A 17,695-nucleotide genomic window follows, 5' to 3' on the forward strand; every position below is an offset into this window, starting at 1 on the left:
ATGTTCTTTACCTATTTTTAGTATGTAACTTCCATGAAGACAGGTCGTAAGTTGTTTTTTAATTTTTTTTTCCCATTACTCTATCCCTTGGCATGTAGGAGGCACTTAATATATCCTTGTTGGATGAATGAATGAAAGTTGAATGATGAATGATGAATGAAGGTTGGGAGGGATCAGAAATGAAGCTTTAGAAGTCAGAAACGTTGAAGTGGCTAAACTTCTGCTTAATCATTGAATGTGTCAGAGAAAGAAGCTCAGGAGATAATGTTAAAAAAAATCATCAGTATTTACAATGGGGTGAGAATGAACATTGAAATAAAAGGAACATAAAGGTATGAGGGGAGCCAGAAGAAAGGCACCGAGAAACAAGGGAGGGGGCCTCAAAGAAAAACAGAGCTGATAATGTTAAGTATCATAGGGAGGCCAACTAAGATGAACACTGCAAAATGTTCCTTAAGTTTACCAAGGAGGGGGCTCTTTGCTAGAGCTCTTTCAGTGCAGTTAGGGGAACAGCCAGTTGACAGCGGCTAAGAAGCTAGTGGGAGCTGAAGTTGAGGAGGTGGAGACCATGACACTGACTGTGATGAGAGCAATGCCAGGGCAATGAGTGGTGAGAACACAGGGCTGAGGGGAATGGGAAGGCCTGGGGAAGGTTTCTAAGCTGAAGGCAACAAGTAGCAGAAAAGATGAGGTTCAGGAGGAAGAGGGTTGGACAAAACATGGATTAAGGAAGAACCTTTGAACAGGCTGTCCTCTTCCAATGAGATTGTAGGCAAGGAGAGAAGATGAGCACACATGATTCTCTGCTAGGAATACTCATTGCCTGTGTAGTTCTTTGTTCCGCATCTGCCTGGCCAGCCAGACGGTGAGGTCCACGAGAGCAGGAGAGAGTAAAGGTCATGACAGCTTCTGAGACACATCTGAGAGTGTGACCAAGGCAAGGGCTTTTCTGAGATGATCTGTCCTAATCTTTAAGGCTGTGTGAGTTTTCTCTGGCATCTCTCTATAGTACTGGTGCAGAAATAGTGAGTTTAGGGTTGTTCCAGGATCGGGACATTACAGGGTTAGAGGAATAATGCTGCTGAGAGTTGTTCATGTGATGGACCATGGAATTCAGCTGGGATGAAGAAGGTGACTCAGCCAGCCTTGACAATGACTGAAGGTAAGGGCAGGCCAAGGTTGCTGGGGTCAAGAAGATGAGGGAATTGAGGGTGTGTGTGTGTGTGTGTGTGTGTGTGTATGTGTTCCACAAATTTTGAATCCAAACAGCATTAGGATAGGAGTTGATAGAAGGAATACTGCTGCTATAACAAATAGATGATACATGTAATGGCTCCAGCACAAGAGGAGTTTATGTCCATATCATAGAACAGTTCAAGGTGTGTGTGACTGATCAGCAGGCAGAGATGGGCACAGGGTCCCTGCTCCATGCAGTTAATTAGAGACTTGGGCTGCTGATAGCTCTACTGCCCACATGTGGCTCCCAAGGTTTTCTAGGGAGCACCATCTCAGTCAGCCAGAAGGAGAAAGGAGCTTAGAGGAGCACAGAGAGAGTTCCGTCTCTCGAAGAGACAACCATAGTTCTCCCCCAACCATTCAGTTGGCTAGAACCCTGCCACATCTAGTTGCTAAGTAGGCTGGGACATGTGGTGCGCTTGTGGGTCCCAGAAGAGGAGAATGTGGATTTTGTGAACAGGTAGTAGACTCTGCCACATTGCAGTTCCACAGAAAGGCTGATCCAATCACTCAGACCCTGGATAAATGTGGAGATGTGGCCTGGAAACTGAGAGATAACAACACACTGGAGGGTGGGGCTTCTATGGGGTAATGGGAGTGTGATGGTCTGGAAATGACTTTGTCCAGTGGACAGATGGAGTGTATATGAGTCAGATTTATCTGGTTTGAATGCTGGCTATGTCACTTTCTGGCTTTCTGATTTGGGCCCAGTTATTCAATTTAATTATTTAAGTTCTTCCAGCCTTAGTCTTTTCATCTGTAAAATAGGATGGATGCCCCTGAATTCACAGTATTCCATGGATAATGTATGTCATAATTTTTAGTGAATAGCAGCTGTTTCATAAGTCATTTTTCTTCTGCTGCTTATTTAAGGCTCTTCAAAGTCACAGACAGAGAGAAATCTTGCTCAAGAAGTTGGGTGAGGTCTGTGATTGGCTAGAGCAGCCCTTACATCAAGGCTACCTGGAACCAGGTAGGTAGACGTGTACTAGACGTGAATGAAGAGGGTCCAGGTAAATGCTGGATAGTAACTGCAACTCAGCCTCAGTGTGAGGGGGCCAATGGAGTGTAGAAGTCACACAAGCAGAGCCCAGGACCCTTCTCCAGGGGCAGCTGCTACCCTCCTCCAGCCACCTGGGAACAGACACTAAAGGTGCCTGGAGCTTCTGATTTCTGGAAGAAGGTGAAGGTGTGGCTTTTTCATGAGAGACCTCCTCACTCTAAAATGTTGGCCAGATTAAAAATCCATTGAAAACACTGTATGGTGAAACAAAGTACGTCTCTGGGATGATATGGCCCATGGGCTACCAGTTTGTGACTTACATAGTCTCCACCACTTAAAGCCTCCTGGATCTACACTGCCAAACACAACAGCCATAACCACAAGGAGCTATTTACATTAAAATTAATTTAGTGAAATAAATTAAAAATTGAGGCCCTCCCCCATCATACTAACTATGTTTTTTGAATGCTCCACAGCCATGGGTGGGGGTGGGGGGGTGGCTACTGTGTTGGACAGAGCAGATATAGAACATCCCCCTCATGGAAGAAAGTTCTTTTATAAGACACAGCTTCCTGGATGGAAGAAGCATGAAAGATAGTATCATGTCACAGGTGGTTCCCTTTCCTAGACCTTTGTTATGTTTTATCTGTCTTGATGAATTCAGTATTGTCACACAGCCAAGACAGGGATCAGAGGAAAGACTCACAGAGTTTCATGTTGTCTCACACGCAAGTGGAAGACCCATCCCTGGGCTGTAACGCTGGTGAGTTATGGAGACTTGACTCTGTGGGATGGATGGAGAATCCTCCACTTCATCTTGGCTCTATCCACTGCATTCCAGATGTGCAGGATGAGATACACACCCTGTGTGAGGAGAAGGTGTGACATCCTAACACCTTACAGGCAGAACACTTGGTTCCTCCAGTGGGAAGGGACTGTGATCTGTATGTCCTAGGTCCTTCTATGTTGAAATGGATATGCAAGGAAGGTGACCGTTGGGAAGAGATTGGGACTGATGCTTTAGTTAGGCAAGTACAGTCCATCTAGCAGTTCAGCTTTCTTGTACCCCATTTCAGGCAAAATAGGTAGCAGTGGCAGTGGTTGGTGGGGGGTAAGGGGAATCTCCAAGGTGCAAAGGCCAGTGGTACGTCAGTTAATTAGAAGCCTGGGATGGGGTCCAAGAGTAGGTCACTCTGAGAAGCACTAGCTGGTAGGTAGGCAACAGCCTTTCTGCGGGAGACCTGCCATTCTGTGGGAGGTCCACCATTTCTTGGGAGGTCCTCTATGCATATCAGATTTCTGTTCCTGGAATCCACCAGGCTGGGGTCCAGGGCTGGACGTCCATCCTCAAGAGGGAGACTAGCAAGAGCCTGGCAGGACCCAGTCCATAGAGGTTGATGGAACCTAAGAGGGGCTGGGCCCCAACTCCAACTTCCAGGACTGCCTCCCCCAAAGGGTCCCTGCAGTACAAAGAGGGCAATAGTAACTGGAGAGAGTGGAACAAGAGCCCAGTGAGCTGCAAAATCCAGTGTCCCCTCTCAGAGAAAAATACCTAATATTCAACCCTGACTGTGACAGCTTGCAACCCTCGTATCCCATTTGGACTTGTCTGGAAACTGAGGAATGTGGTCAAAAACATGATGGGGCATTCACAGGATTGGGGGCAGGTATGGATGTTTACAATGCCTTTGAGGCAAATATACACCTGACAGGGAAGGAAAAGGACAAAAAATTGAAGAGATAAGGAAAAGAAAAGAAGCTCTTCACATTTGACCAAAGGTCTTTTTTGTCCTCTTGTTTTCTGTAGGACTTTTGAGGCAAAAGAATAATAACCACACAGAGAAATCTGATGCCTAGAGGGTGCTTTTAAGATGACGCAAAGGCTATCCTAGGAAGATGATGTGGAGGACGGGTTAGACCATGGTCATCGCTGTCATCCTGAGCACCAAATTAACTTTCACAAGCAAATGGGGGAAATTTCCAGATTGTCCCAGTCAGAACTGCTGCTGAGCATTAAACTCAGTGGGCTGAAATAGTGATGCGAGCAAGCTGCATTTTGGCCAACTGGCTGTGGCTATCCATGGGCTGGGGGGCTGGCTTAAGCCAGGAATGGTTGCGTGTCCTGATACCACATACGGTGTTTTTTTATTGTGATGCTACCAGCTTACATTTTGCTGCATCCTTGCAGTCAAAATTACAATAGCCTTGAAGTATTCTTTCCCACTTCTTCTCCACCATCTGACAGCAGGGGATGACTCTGGAAAGGATCGGTGTGGGGCTCAGGCTGTCCCTTAGCTCTGGCTTCGACCCTAAAGAGGGCTAGAAAGGAAGGTCTCAAACCTCAGGCTCTCCAGCAGTCACAAGTTTAGCATTCAGACCCCTGCAGCTCTGATGATAACCTTGGTGGTCCACCAGATGATGGTTACTTCTGGCACTTTCTAGGCAAAAATGGCCAAATGACTTGTTAAAGCCAAAAAAAAGGTGGGGGAGGAAAAAAAGTGGGAGGGGGAAGAATAAAGGCTAAGGAGCATTTGTCTCAATATTGGATTGAAAGAACATTCCAGGGCTGCCTGGGTGGCTCAGTTGGTTAAGTGACTGCCTTCGGCTCAGGTCATGAACCCAGAGTCGCGTTGGGCTCCCAGCTAAATGGGGAGTCTGTTTCTCCCTCTGACCTTCCCCCCTCTCATGCTGTCTCTCTCTCTCTCAAATAAATAAATAAATAAATAAAATTTTGAAAGAAAGAAAGAACGAACAAATGAACATTCCAAGGTTAAACTTGGTCATCCTGTGTTCGCCTGTCTGAACATTCCCCATACCAAGCAGGGACATTTGTCTTACTGGAGGATGCCGGTGTTGTAAAGATGGCCCTTTGTTTAAGGTCTCCGATCCCATTCCCATCAAGGAGAAGTGTCTATGGATATGTCTGAAGATCCTAGAAGTTTCTGCAACATGGAGGGTCTCTTCCAGAGAGGGCCTAATCCATCTATAAGTACACAGTAGTGCTGACAGCAAGTTAAAGGTACATGGGCCCAAGGGGAGGTTCTGCAGTCTTCTCTGGCAAGAGAGAATGGCTGTCATGAGTGTCCACTGGTGCTCCTGGAAACTTGGACTAAATGGATAGGGGCTAAGACAGAGACTGGTGGTGAACTTTGTGCCTTGGAAGATCATTTTAGACTCAAGTGTCAGTGTAACTATATTTTATAACTGGGACTTTTGTTGAAGGAGCTTATTCATTTATTCATATGTTTATCCTTTATCCCTCCTTCCTTCCATCCATCTACCCACCCATCCATCCTTCATCCACCCATCCATCCATCTGTCCATCTGCTCACCCATCCAACCATCCATCCATCATCCAACCATCCATCCATCCATCTAGTCATTCATCCATCATCCATCTGCCCATCTGCCCATCCATCCATTCCTTCAGAATGCATGTATGTGTCTACAAGGCCTTATGGTGCATGCTGCAGAAAGAAAGTACCATCATCTGCCATCCAGATGCTTCTTGTCTAAGAGGAGACAGCGTGTAAAGAAATAACACAGGAAACTCCTGTGGCACTCGGCTAAGGAGTCTTTATAGGGTCCAGTGGTGCACAACAGAAGGAGGGATCAGCTCTAGCTGGGGTCTCAGGAGTGCTGCATAGAGGAGGTGATGGTGTGAGGGATCAGAGAGGGGACGCAGTGATGGGAGACGTGGGAATATGAGTACAAACACATGCTACAAACAGCCTGACACCTCCAGGGAAGGTGAAGAGCTTGACGTGGCTGGAGCATGGGATGTGGAACAGGGATGCCGACAACACTCAAGAAGGCACAAGAAGTAGGTGGAAGCCACACTATGCAAAAAGCCTGGACACAGTGCTAAGGACCTTGGACTTTGTCACACAGGTATCGTGGAGCCGTTGGAAGCATTTTAAATGGAAGAGTAACAGGATCAGATTTGCACTTTGGGGAAAGTACTGATTCAGGACAGCATAAGATCCAGAAGCAGCAGCGCCCTTAATTCAGCACAGGAAAGATGGTGACACCGCCAATGAGATAGTGGTCCTTAGTGTCTCAGTCCCCCAGGATCACTTTCTTCCTGTCTCAGCCAATCACCTTAAAGTGGCCATTTTACTAATTTAACATCATTCCTCAATCCCTGAAGAAGAAAGGGGAATTCCTGAGGCACTCGGCTTCCTCCCCTGGTTAGACGGCATGCCTGTCTGAAGTCGGTGTGGCCCATACGTGTGGGATCTGGTTTAAAGGCCCACATATGTGATGGAGAGTCTACTCCAGCTGGTGTAGCTTACAGTCACCTACCTATCTGCTTATGTCCCATCCGGTCCCATTCTGCTTACCGAGGGAGGCCGGGCATGCTGAGAACTGGGATGGTGCTCAGTCTTTGGTGGTCTTTGGTCTCAGTCTTTGGTGATCTTGTGGGTGACATTGTGGGGGCCCAGGCCCGTGGCAGAGCAGAGCTTCTCTGGGGCCGGGGAAGCACCGTGTATCCTCACCCCATGGCCTCGCCCAGCACAAGGCCTTGCAGCCCGAGGAGGGGCTGTGTGTGAGCTTGTGAGCTCACCTCCCGATTACCTTTCAGTCCTCTTGGGCTGGTACACTGTGTAATAAACTCTAACTCTTAGTTAGAATGGCGGGTAGGTAGGCGAGAGGGGAGTGAGGAAGCCAGTTCTGAAGAAGGGAAAATTCAGCAATTCTTTACATACCCAAATGGTCTACTTCCAAGAATTCACAGACTAAGCTAATAAATCGCCCCCAACGAGGTCTCCAGGGACCCTTGTTTGAATGAGTTGGGCTAGAGGCACAGAAGGTTTTTGAGTAAGTGGGTAGTTCTCAGTATCTGAACACGGCTGGATTCTTCAAAGAGACCGAAGCTCCTGACATGTTATTTAGACTCTCTGGACACGCAGCTGACACGTGTTCTCCGTCCTCTGGGGAACTGACACAGCTTCTGAACCAAGGACGGCCCAGATGGATGAGCATCTGCTTTACTTCCTAAGAGTGTTGGAGCCCGAGCCCGAAGCCTGGGTTTGGAAAAGGGAACCCACCTGCAGGTACCACAGGTGGACCTGCGGCTGGAGTCATGCCTGGTGAAGGTCAAGGCCCAGTGCACCTGAAGGCCAAGTCCCAGTGGGAGAGAAATCTGCCACAGGGAGCCACGAGGCTAGGTGACCCAATCCAGTGAGGTGAATTCTTGCCATCTGGCGTTTTAAACAAAGGAATGAATGAGGACTGGTGGGGGATTGGAGGAGGACAGGTGCAAGTCAGGGAGGCAGAGGTGGAAGGGGAGGCCTGGGTTACCTAGGCTGGAGAGCTGGCAAGCTGGGGCAGGGCGGTGGGAGGCGATCTGCGCCAGGTCCTCAGAGAGGCTCTGCTCTTGGGCTGCTGTGGGAACTCCTGTTTATTGGGCTGTGAGAGCTCTTTGTTGGGTGGGGTGGAGAACAAGGTGGTTTAGGGAGGCTGCAGTTGTTGTGAAGTAGAGACTAAACCATACAGATGGAAACAAATACATGAAACACTTCCCACTGGGGTCCCCACTGTTAAGGGGCTGCCGAGATAGGGAAGGTAGCCAATACGTGGCCTGACTTTAGATAGGGAGTCAGGGCCCGTGTCCCGGAAGAGGGCATGGAGGGGTGAGAAGGACCATCCCTGCAGGGAAGGGAAGAGGAGAGGACAGTTGCAGCAGCAGGAAACCGGGGTGCTGCGGAGGTGGGGAGGGCAGGATGAGGCAGGAAAGAAGGCAGTCTGGATAGTTGCATTTTCTTTAGGCAAGCCCTCAATGAGGGCTTGCCCTTTTAGCCCCGAGGTAGCTAGGTAAGGGTTCATTGCTCATTTACATGTTGGTAATCATCTATTATGTTTCCAATGAGAGGAGAGCTGGCCACTGACAGAAAGTGAAGCCCTCCTGGTGATGAAGAGAGAGAGAGGGAATTTTCGGATAAGGGGCAGGGCGGAAGGAATGCAGCAAGTCCTTGGAGGTTCCCATGGTGGCAGCTGGGGGACTGGGAAAGGGGTAAAGAGACAGCAGGCCACCCATACTCACCTCTTTCACTTTCTGCTACGGAAGTACTTTATCATTTAAAGAAGTAGTGCCTCGGGCTGTGGGGTCACCCAGATCTGGATTAGAATCCCATGCTCGCTCTTACACGCAGCTGGGCCTGGAACGAGAGGTTTCTTTGCCTTTTATTCTCCTAGCTATACGACAGGAACATGAAGACTTCCCTAGTAAGGTTTTTGGGGAGGGTTAAATAAGGTGTATTTAAAGCACTCTGCTTTTCGTAGACTACAGCAGGTGCTCAGTAATGCTAGTTACCTCTTGCAGACCACATGAGTGTTTTGCTACAAGGCAATCAGGTGGGAGGATAGCGGGAATATTTACCACTCTTTCATAAGATGTTTCCATGGGGTACAGAGCAGGGCCATGGGTCTACTTTGGGGAGTGGAGAAGTCCTGGGTGGGCCTCAGACCTGAGTGCTAGTCCATGTTCTCCCAGCTTCCTCTTCCATTAAAAAGCAGGATGTGGTCGGGTACTGGCTGGAAGTAAACCGGTTAAAAAACATCCCTGGGCCTTATCTCTGGAGATTCTAATCAGGAGGTCTGACCGGGTCCCAGATGATTCCAATGCAGAGGCAAAATCACCCGGGAAAACCCTGGGACTGGGCCCTTTCCTAGTTCTGAGTTGAGGACAGAGGGGACCCAAAACGCACTCTCCTCATTGACCACCGGAGGGCGGGCCTGAGGCACGACGGCCAAAGCAAGGGCTGTGTGTCTCCAGCCTCTGGCAGAAAAAACCTTATGGAAAATCTGTAGTCATACAGAGGATTATGCACAAGGTAGGTTACGAAGGAGTGGTAAAAGGAGAAAGCCAAAGGCTACGAGATTCTGAAGTGCATGCTTTCCTCTGTGTCCCAGTGTCCAGCAGGACTGGGACAGATGAGCCTCTTGTCTTAACCAGTAAGGTCTGGGTGGGGATGCTCTCAGAGCTCCTGCTGAGTGGGCCAGTACTCTTTCCAGTGTTCGCAAAAGCGGCATCTGGCTCAGAGCGCCAGTCACTTCCACCCTCGTGGGTCAGCACTCGGCAACCCTGGGTAAAAGATGCACCCGCTGGAAAGGCTTGCACCGGGCAGCCTGTCCCTGTCCCTCTGCGGACTGCCCCTTCAGGGTTCTGCACCCAGAGAAAACGACTGTTATGGCCAGATTCCATCTGCAGAGACGGTGTCACTTCCAGCTCAAGTGTCCTAGTCAGTGCCCTTAGTTTTTGGCAAGGAAGAATTCTGGTGCCTTCTCTTTACCACTGCATTAATTTTAACCTCCTCTGCAGGGTGCATTTGAGGCCGCAGACCTCAGCAGCAGTCCTGCAGCGGTGAGGGGACCTGGGGTACCTCTCTTCTTTGCCACGTCTAGGTTCTGTTCTTTTGGTCAAAATGTCTGTTTTGGGGTTTCCCTACTCTGGACATTCTGAATGTTGCCCTTCCACAGAGGGAGGCCCAGCGGGGGCCGTTGAAGCAGAACCAGCTACTGCAGCGTCCCGAAGGGGGAAGCTGAAACCAAAAACAGTGGTGGGCCCGGTCTGAGGCTGGACGGCAGACTGCGCCGGCAGCTGAGGAACCGAAAACAGCCCAGTCACCCTGTGGCGTCCCCGGTCCTTCATCTCCTCACCCCATTCCTGGCAGTCTGTACAACTTGGACATCTTAAAAATCCTGACTGGATGTCATCCCTCTGGAGCCCTCCCCTCACCCCCTCCACTTTCAGGCCCTGTAAAGGGTGAGGCATGAGGAAGTGTTTTGAAAGAGTTCCTAGTCTTTGTGAGTGCCAGCTTTCAGTGGAAAGTCCTGCTCGCCTCGTCATGCCAGAAGGGAGGATGGCATGGTGTAGGTTGGAGATGTGATAAAGGGTTCCCCGCAGGCGCGTAGAAAGAGTAATGGAAGGGCGGAGATGAACAGTCTAAGAACTAGTGCTCGGGGGAAAAATGACTCAAGGCTCCTTGTAGGATTCTAGAGTTCTGAACGGGATGCCCTCTCCTTGGATTTTATCAGGCGTGGTGGTACATGGAAGCTTTGTTTAGGGGTGCTTAGCTGAAAATTCAGGCAGCTACGGCCACACAAGGAATAATGAGCTGCATTATGGCAAGGCTCTCTCGAAGTTTCTGGGACTTGGAGGAGAGAAGGAAGACCCAGCAAGGTGACAGTGCTAAGGGAAAGGCTGAGCTGGGGATTTTGCTGACATGAAAACTCACCATGGCAGTGACATGGAAGAAACATGGCAATTCTCTGGGAATAGCACGAAAGCATTTTGTTTTATACTAAACACTGAGGACCCCTGCCACAGGTCAGGGAGGAGGGTACTGGTCACCACAAGAAGAAATGCCAGGCTCTTGGCTTTCAGGAGTCCTACTCTGACAGAAGAAGAGGACAAATAATTGTAATACAGAAGGATGCATGTTCCGATAGCGGTGGAGAGAGGAGGTTGTGCTTAACGCTTTAGGAGGCAGCAGGGAGTCAGAGAGCACTGAGGAGCTGAGCTTTAAGCTCACTTTTAGAGGAAGGGTTGAGGGACAAGGGAGGGAGGTGAAGGGAACCACATAGGCCAGGGCACGGATTTGCAAAGGCACACAGCCTCGAGGTGCAGCACGTGTGCTGGTCTCTGTCTATATGCACCACCTGAGCATGGGGATGGAGGCACGGGTGTCAAGGGATGGGAGGCGAGGTTGCAGAGGAGGCTGTGGTCAGAGACTGATGCAGAACCTGGGTACAACGCTCTCTTTTCATGTTTGATATGCATTTAATTTTTAATTTTTAAGAGATTTTATTTATTTATTTGAGAGATTGAGAGATCATGAGCATGGGGGAAAGGTTAGAGGGAGAGGCAAACTCCTGCTGAGCAGGGAGTCTGATGCGGAGCTCGATCCCAGGACCCTGGGATCATGACCTGAGCTGAAGGCCAATGCTTAACCCACTGAGCCACCCAGGTTTCCTGATATGCATTTAATGTTTTAGAACTTTGTAAAAATCATGCCCGAGAATAGACTAAAATATTCGGTTCAGGGATAAGGATTTGTAACTATACAGGAGTTTTCATGGAGTGTTTGTCTAAAGACAATGTGAAAAAACAATGTATATTAACAAGTCTATTGGTGCAGAGTGGGTGGAAAATTCTCCCCCACCCCCTTTACTTTTCTGCATTGCATTGAGCGGTAAGTATGGTAGGAAATGCAGATTGCAGACCGTTCCCTGGCCAATTAAAACTATTTGGTATCCTCTTTGTGCCAAATACTGTTAAGCTCTAGCCAGAACAGACAGATCAATTTAAACCTTAAATCTTTGGATGTGTATGAGCGGAAATGTCAGTTGTCATGGACTAAGAACCTCATATGGATGGCTATAGAAGTAAGGTTGAGGGACGCCTGGGTGGCTCAGTTGGTTAAGCGGCTGCCTTCAGCTCAGGTCATGATCCCAGAGTCCTGGGATCAAGTCCCACATCGGGCTCCTTGCTTGGCAGGGAGCCTGCTTCTCCCTCTGCCTCTGCCTGCCACTCTATCTGCTTGTGCTCACTCTCTCTCTCTCTCTCTGACAAATAAATAAATAAAAATCTTTAAAAAAAAAAGGAAGTAAGGTTGATACAAAGAAGACTGACATAAAAGCTTTTATTACAGGGGCATCTGGGTGGCTCAGTCAGTTGAGCTTCTGGCTCTTGGTTTCAGCTCAGGTCATGGTCTGGGAGTTATGGGACAGATCCTTTTGTGGGGCTCTCCGTTCGGCAGGGAGTCTGGTTGGGATTCTTTCTCTCCCTACCCCCACCCTTCCCCCTGCTCTCCCTTGCTCAAATAACTTTTTTTTTTTTTTTAAAGCTTTTATTACAAAGCAAACTATTCATTGGCAAGTTAGTAGGTAACAAGATACAGTTAAATCTGTTAAGATCAAACAGTTCAGGAGCAGGAAAATTTAACAAGAATCTTAAACAATTTAATTAGAAGTCATTCTGTTTTAAATTAATTTGAATCTCATTATGTGCTTGCTTTCCTAGTGGTATTTTACTCATGATTTAATTGAACACTTGCCCCTGGCCCTTCTGGAACCTACAGTTGGCTTTCACTGGTAGGAGGGCATGGTTTAGCTTTCTCAGACTTGTGACTTTAACCCTTACAGCTTGACACCAATACCTGCTGACATCAAGTCACGTTGCTCTTAGCACATCGCATAGTTGGGGGGGTTGGTTCTACTTTGTTTTCAAGATGCACAGCTCATTGGAACGTGAATGAATTAGCCAGCTATGAAGCCCGCTGTGGCTCTTTTCTGGGACCTCAGGATTTACCAGAATAGGAGTGAAAGAGTATAATCTTACATCTTCTGGACAGACAGGTGGCCAGATGCAGAAAGACACTGGAATGTGGGCCCACAGTGGCCCCAGGATTATTTTGTATTTATCTGGCTAATCTTTGCTGAGCAGGTATGAGCCAATTAAATAGATTCTATTTTTTCCCCCCATGCGTGCCTGATGGCTTAGATTATGGAAGGTTCTATCTATCGTTTGATCTCAGGCAGAGAAACCCAAAGCCATGGGCCTACCCAGATGTTGTAGTCATTGTACTTGCCTGGACAACATCTCCAGAGACCCCTGGTAGATTGCTCGGGATCAAGTGGACGGGCTTCTTTCTCCTACAAGGATTCTGCAGTTAGAGTGCCACTACACGATTTGGACCAGCAGAGCCGAGGGGTTCCAGGCCCGTTCGGCTGGTAGCGCCAAGAAGGGAGGCCTGGAACGCGTTCTGAATCCTAACTAGTGCCTCTGACTGGGAAGTGAAGAGTGGCCTGTGTTTTTAACTCTGATTTCGGGGGTTTTCTCCATGACTCAGTTTCCCCTTCTTTCATTCCCCCTGCTTCCCCACAGCTCATCTCCTCTTTCTGTCCCACTGTGATGTGGAGGCCCTGTCCACGGCATCGTACTGCCAAGTTTCTCCTGGACAGATCTGCAGGCACCACCTGAGCACCCCGCCTGGGCAGGCGTGACGGCTCAAGAGAGCAGGGCCCTACACTGGGTCTCAACGGGCGGCCCGCGGGCACCAAAGGGCTTTGAGGGCCCATCTGTCTCCCAGCTCCAGCAGCCGACCACCTCCTTCCCGCGGCCTCCCTCCACTGCTCTCAGTACGAAGAGCTTAAGCCACCGCAGCCCGCAGCCGGGCGCCTTCCCTCAGGATAGCTCTCCTCCCGCAGCTTGCCCCCGGGGCCCCAGGCAGCCCGGCCGCGCGCCCCACGCCCCCGCGCAGCCCGGCTCGCAGGCCCGCGTCCAGCCGCCCCTCTCTCGGGAGCTGGGCGGCGGACGGGCGTGGCCGGAGCGGCGCCGCTCTCCGCCCGGCTCCCCTTCCCTCCGCTCGCTGCCCTCTGAATTCCCCATCGACTCCTGGGCGGAGGCCGAGCGAGCCTTCGCGAAGGGCGAGGGCGGCGGGAGGAGGGCCCGGGCGCCCCTCCCGGGCGGCGCGGCGCCGGCCGGCGGTGCAGTCGCGCGCTCGCCGCCAGCAAAGCCATTGGCTCGGCGCAGTCACCCCACGCGGGGCTGCAGCGGCGGCCTCCGCGGATTGGCGCGCGGGCGGGCATCCAGCGGGGCGCGCGCGAGCGGGTGCGTGCCGCACAGGCTGCGGCGAAGCCCGCGGTCGCCGGGCTGGACTCCCCCGGACCGTAATGACCACCCCTCCATTGTCCTTGAGCTGCCCATGCTGCATTTGGGGCGGCTGCCAGCCACAGTCCCCAGTGCTCCGGCCTAAAGAAAGGGCGCGAAAGGCGCGCTCCCCACTCGGGCGCACGCATCGACCGCCGCCCTCGGCGGCACACTGCAGCATTTCGCGCTCTCGCGCCGCTCCCCTCCCCGCCTGCGCTCATTTGCATATCCCACGATTGAGGCCAATCAGGGCTCGTCTCTCTCGAAGCGGATGGCTTTTGCCTGAGAGGAAAGGGAGTGGCTGGCGGCGCATGCGCCGCGGTGGCCGACTTGAACCGAGGCTTTTATTGCTGTAGTTTATTTCCACCCCTTTCCCTCCTGTTCTCTCTCTCTCTTTCTTTTTTTTCCGCCCTAGCTGGGGCTGTGTTGGAGCAGAGGAAGAAAGAGAGACAGAGGATTGCATTTATCCTTTACGTTCCTGAAATCTGCTATCAGCAAGACCAGCTAAGCAGTTGCATCTTTTTCAATCCTGCAAAAAAACAAAAAAACAAAAAAACAAACATTTCTTTCCTGGCAATTTTTACTTTACAGCTATCCTCTTGAAATTATTTTTTTCTCAGGAGAGAGATGTCTTATCAGGGGAAGAAAAATATTCCACGCATCACGGTGAGTTTGGTACTTGGGAAATCTGCCGTCGGCCAGCAACCTTTTGTGGCAAAGAACATCTGAGGAATTTTTTAAAAGGAGGGGGAGGAAGAGGAACACAACTTTTCTTTTTTCTTTTCTTTTTTTCCTGTTGCTAAAGAAGGTGATCGGAGTGGTGGGAGACGCAATCATAGAGAACTGTAAGCTACGTGATTTGTAAGGCATTAAAATAGGAGCGTAAGTGCATTAAAGGACGTCTTAGGTAGCGCGCCAGAGCCGCTGTATCCTTTTATTGTCAGCGCGAGATGCTGCAGTGCTGGCCTGCGGGGTGTAAGCAAATGGATGCCAGATTGCATATGCATGGTTGAAGCTCGGATATTGTTCTCCGGGCTGCGTGCTGCGAGGCTGGACTCCGGGAGCTGGATGGGGGAGATGGAGAAATGGATTCTCCCTGTGCCTCCCGCCCCCACCATAAAGGCTTTCTGGAGCCTTCCTCCGGCTTCTTAGAAAAACGAGCGGGGTTCAGCCCGGAGGCGTAATGACAGCGGAGGGATGCTGGAAAGGGCAGGGAGTACCGGGATGATGTGGAAACGGGAAGGAAAAACAGGGACGCGGTGATGAGCAGGGGAGGGTGGGGGGCCAGGCGTGGGCTTTTTGTTGATCAGGGGCTGGGTTTTGGTGTCCCTCTCGGCTTCCTCGCCCTCGCTGGGGCTGGAACCGAGACAGGGCTCTGAACTCGCTCTCTTGTGTCTTTCTGCCCCTTCTGCAGTCAAGGAGGCGCCTGTGTTGGCGCATACAAAGCGGGCTGGGAGGGTGGGCGTTGGGGACAGCTCAGAGCCGGGCTCGCGGAGGTAATGGCGCTGCACGACGTGCGGAGCAGATGGCCCGGCCTGGCCTCGGCCAGACAATGATCGCAGCGGCCGGAGGTGTCCGCGCGGATCTGAGGCCTGGGGTGGTTAGTTTGTAAATCACGAGGGAAAACAAAAACAAAAACATATCCAAACGATGAATTTGCGATGCTTCAGCGCTGAACCACCCGTTCTTGCTTTCACCGCTCTCCTGCCCCCACCCTCTTTCCATCTTTCCCTGGAAAAAAATTTCACCAGTCCTAGTTCTCTACATACCCGAATAAAATCCCGGGGAGGGAGGAACGCGAGCGAAATTCATTGTTATATAATGATATGCAATTGGAATTGGGCAGTTGATTGCTGGGTAGAACCCAGGGCTGAGGCAGAGACCGAAAGAATCCTGGTAAACTCAAGATGTGTTTAGGGCTGGATTTGAGGGCGCGCTTTCGCTCTGGTTTCCTCCTTAGCCACGGACACCCCGGCTTCCTCTGGATGCACAAGGGCACACCCATCCGCAGGAGAGAGACGTGGAAACAAATGCACAGGGGAGGGGGCGTGTGCTCGGGAGGACTTTACGGGATGAGCCAAGCTGTGCTGCAGCGAGGGGGGGCGGTAACTAGCTTTTTCTGGAAGGCGGAAGACCAGAGATCCGAAAGGGCTGGGCTCAGGGGCACTGACCCCTCATTATGTTTTCCCTGCTCCGGAGGAAGGAGTCTAGGGAGTGGGGGGTGGGGAGCAGATTTGTTGCAAGCCTCAAATTTGTTGTCTTCGTGAATGAAAAAGAGTTTCATTTTGACAGTGTGGGGAGAAAAAAATTTTAAAAAGCAAACAATCAAGACCTTTTTTTAAAAATTTTGTTTTGATTTTAAAGAGCGCCCCCTCTACTCTTAAAAATCTGGTTGCATTATCTTGGGACCTATAGCATGGTTTCCCTCCCTCCATCATCATGGCCAGCATCTTATGTAAGAAGCCTTCTGGAAGGCACTAGAGTGGACGGGCTGTGATGTCTCTCTCTCTCTCTCTTTTTTTTCTTAGCATGATGTTGGCTCGGGGATTCGCAGTGATGGCTGGGACAGGTACCGCAGTGACTAAGGGCGCTGGTAGTGAAGGGCAAGGCTTCTCCTTCTAGGCGAGATTTATCCTGTTAGAGCTGGAGACTGGGGGAAAGAAGGAAGATCATTATAGACAGAAAAGGCCACTGGAGCAGGTGACCTTGAGCAAGTGGCTTGACCTGTCAGCCTTCATCTGTTTACCTGTAATAGTAATAAGAATCTGGCCCCACCCACCTCACAGATGAGTTTTGAGGCTTTGGTGACTTTGGATACATGACAGCAGTTTGTAAAGGTCTTTACATTTACCTTACAAAAGTGCAGAAATTACTGTTGACTGTTTATTCCCATTTGAGTTTCTGAAGTCTATAGCAGATGAAGGACCCTACAGTGCACAAAATTAAAATGATCTTACTGTTTTTCATTATGTTAGGGAAACAATAAGTACTTTCTGTACCTGGCTGTGTGTGCATTTATGTGTAAAAGTATCTTTTTCCCTTAGGTGTCTGGCAGCTTATATCTATTTTTTTTATTTATTTATTCATTTATTCATTCATTCATTCATTCCTCCTGCCACCACCCATATTTTTTAGAGATTTGCTATAATTTTCTTTTTTTGGTGGGTGATAAGCACAAGTAGCACTTAGTAAGAATATTTGTAGTAACTGAATTTTAAGTTAACCATTATCAAAGTGATTGCCATCCTTTAAAGTGTTTTGTATATTAAAAGAGCATCTGTGGTTCAACTTGTAGCTCAGTCTGGAAGAATACAGGTGCATCTCCACTGAACACAGGCCATGATATCCCACTCCAGCAACAGCATTTGTGATACAGATGAGTCATAATGTAACATTTCTGTTGCTTTTCTGGCCCTCATGTGCTGCTGGTCATCATAGATACATATTCTGCACTAATTAAAATACAGGTGCATCAACGGTATAGATTTTGGAACTTGCCATGTCATCTACTTGATCACAGAACTCTACCTTTTTCTTAACAACTTGGTAGTTAAAATGGTGTGTATTTGAATGGTGTTTCTCCTCCTCCGTAACGATCTCTGTGATTTACCTTAAAGATAAAAAGCAAATATAAAGAATGTATTGAAATGGAACTTTGCAATGGTTGAACCAAGTGTGTTTGTGTAGTGTATCCCATGACAACAGACTTGGTTAATTCCCCCCCCCCCCACAACCAGCCTTGCCAAGAATTGACTTCCCTACATGTGGGTGTATTTTTTTTTTAAAATTACGTTGAGCAA

The 17,695-nt window shown here is 49.6% G+C and overlaps 1 protein-coding gene across 2 annotated transcripts in view; it reads left to right on the top strand.

Moving 5' to 3' along the window:
* LOC111153851 (dihydropyrimidinase like 2) overlaps window positions 1-17,695 on the top strand; it is a 118,276-nt gene that overhangs the window by 37,105 nt on the left and 63,476 nt on the right. The window contains exon 1 of one of the 2 annotated variants that reach the window (XM_022513129.1): window positions 14,353-14,561. The exons of the other annotated variant lie outside the window; for it this stretch is intronic. Within the exon in view, the coding sequence (XP_022368837.1) occupies window positions 14,523-14,561 (39 nt within the window). The 5' untranslated portion in view covers window positions 14,353-14,522. Of the gene's footprint in view, window positions 1-14,352; window positions 14,562-17,695 lie in introns of those variants that run through there. 2 annotated transcript variants of the gene reach the window in all.

Source organism: Enhydra lutris, unplaced genomic scaffold (genome assembly GCF_002288905.1).
Source record: "Enhydra lutris kenyoni isolate GAN:26980312 unplaced genomic scaffold, ASM228890v2 scaffoldscaffold3, whole genome shotgun sequence".
Taxonomy (NCBI): Eukaryota; Metazoa; Chordata; class Mammalia; order Carnivora; family Mustelidae; genus Enhydra; species Enhydra lutris.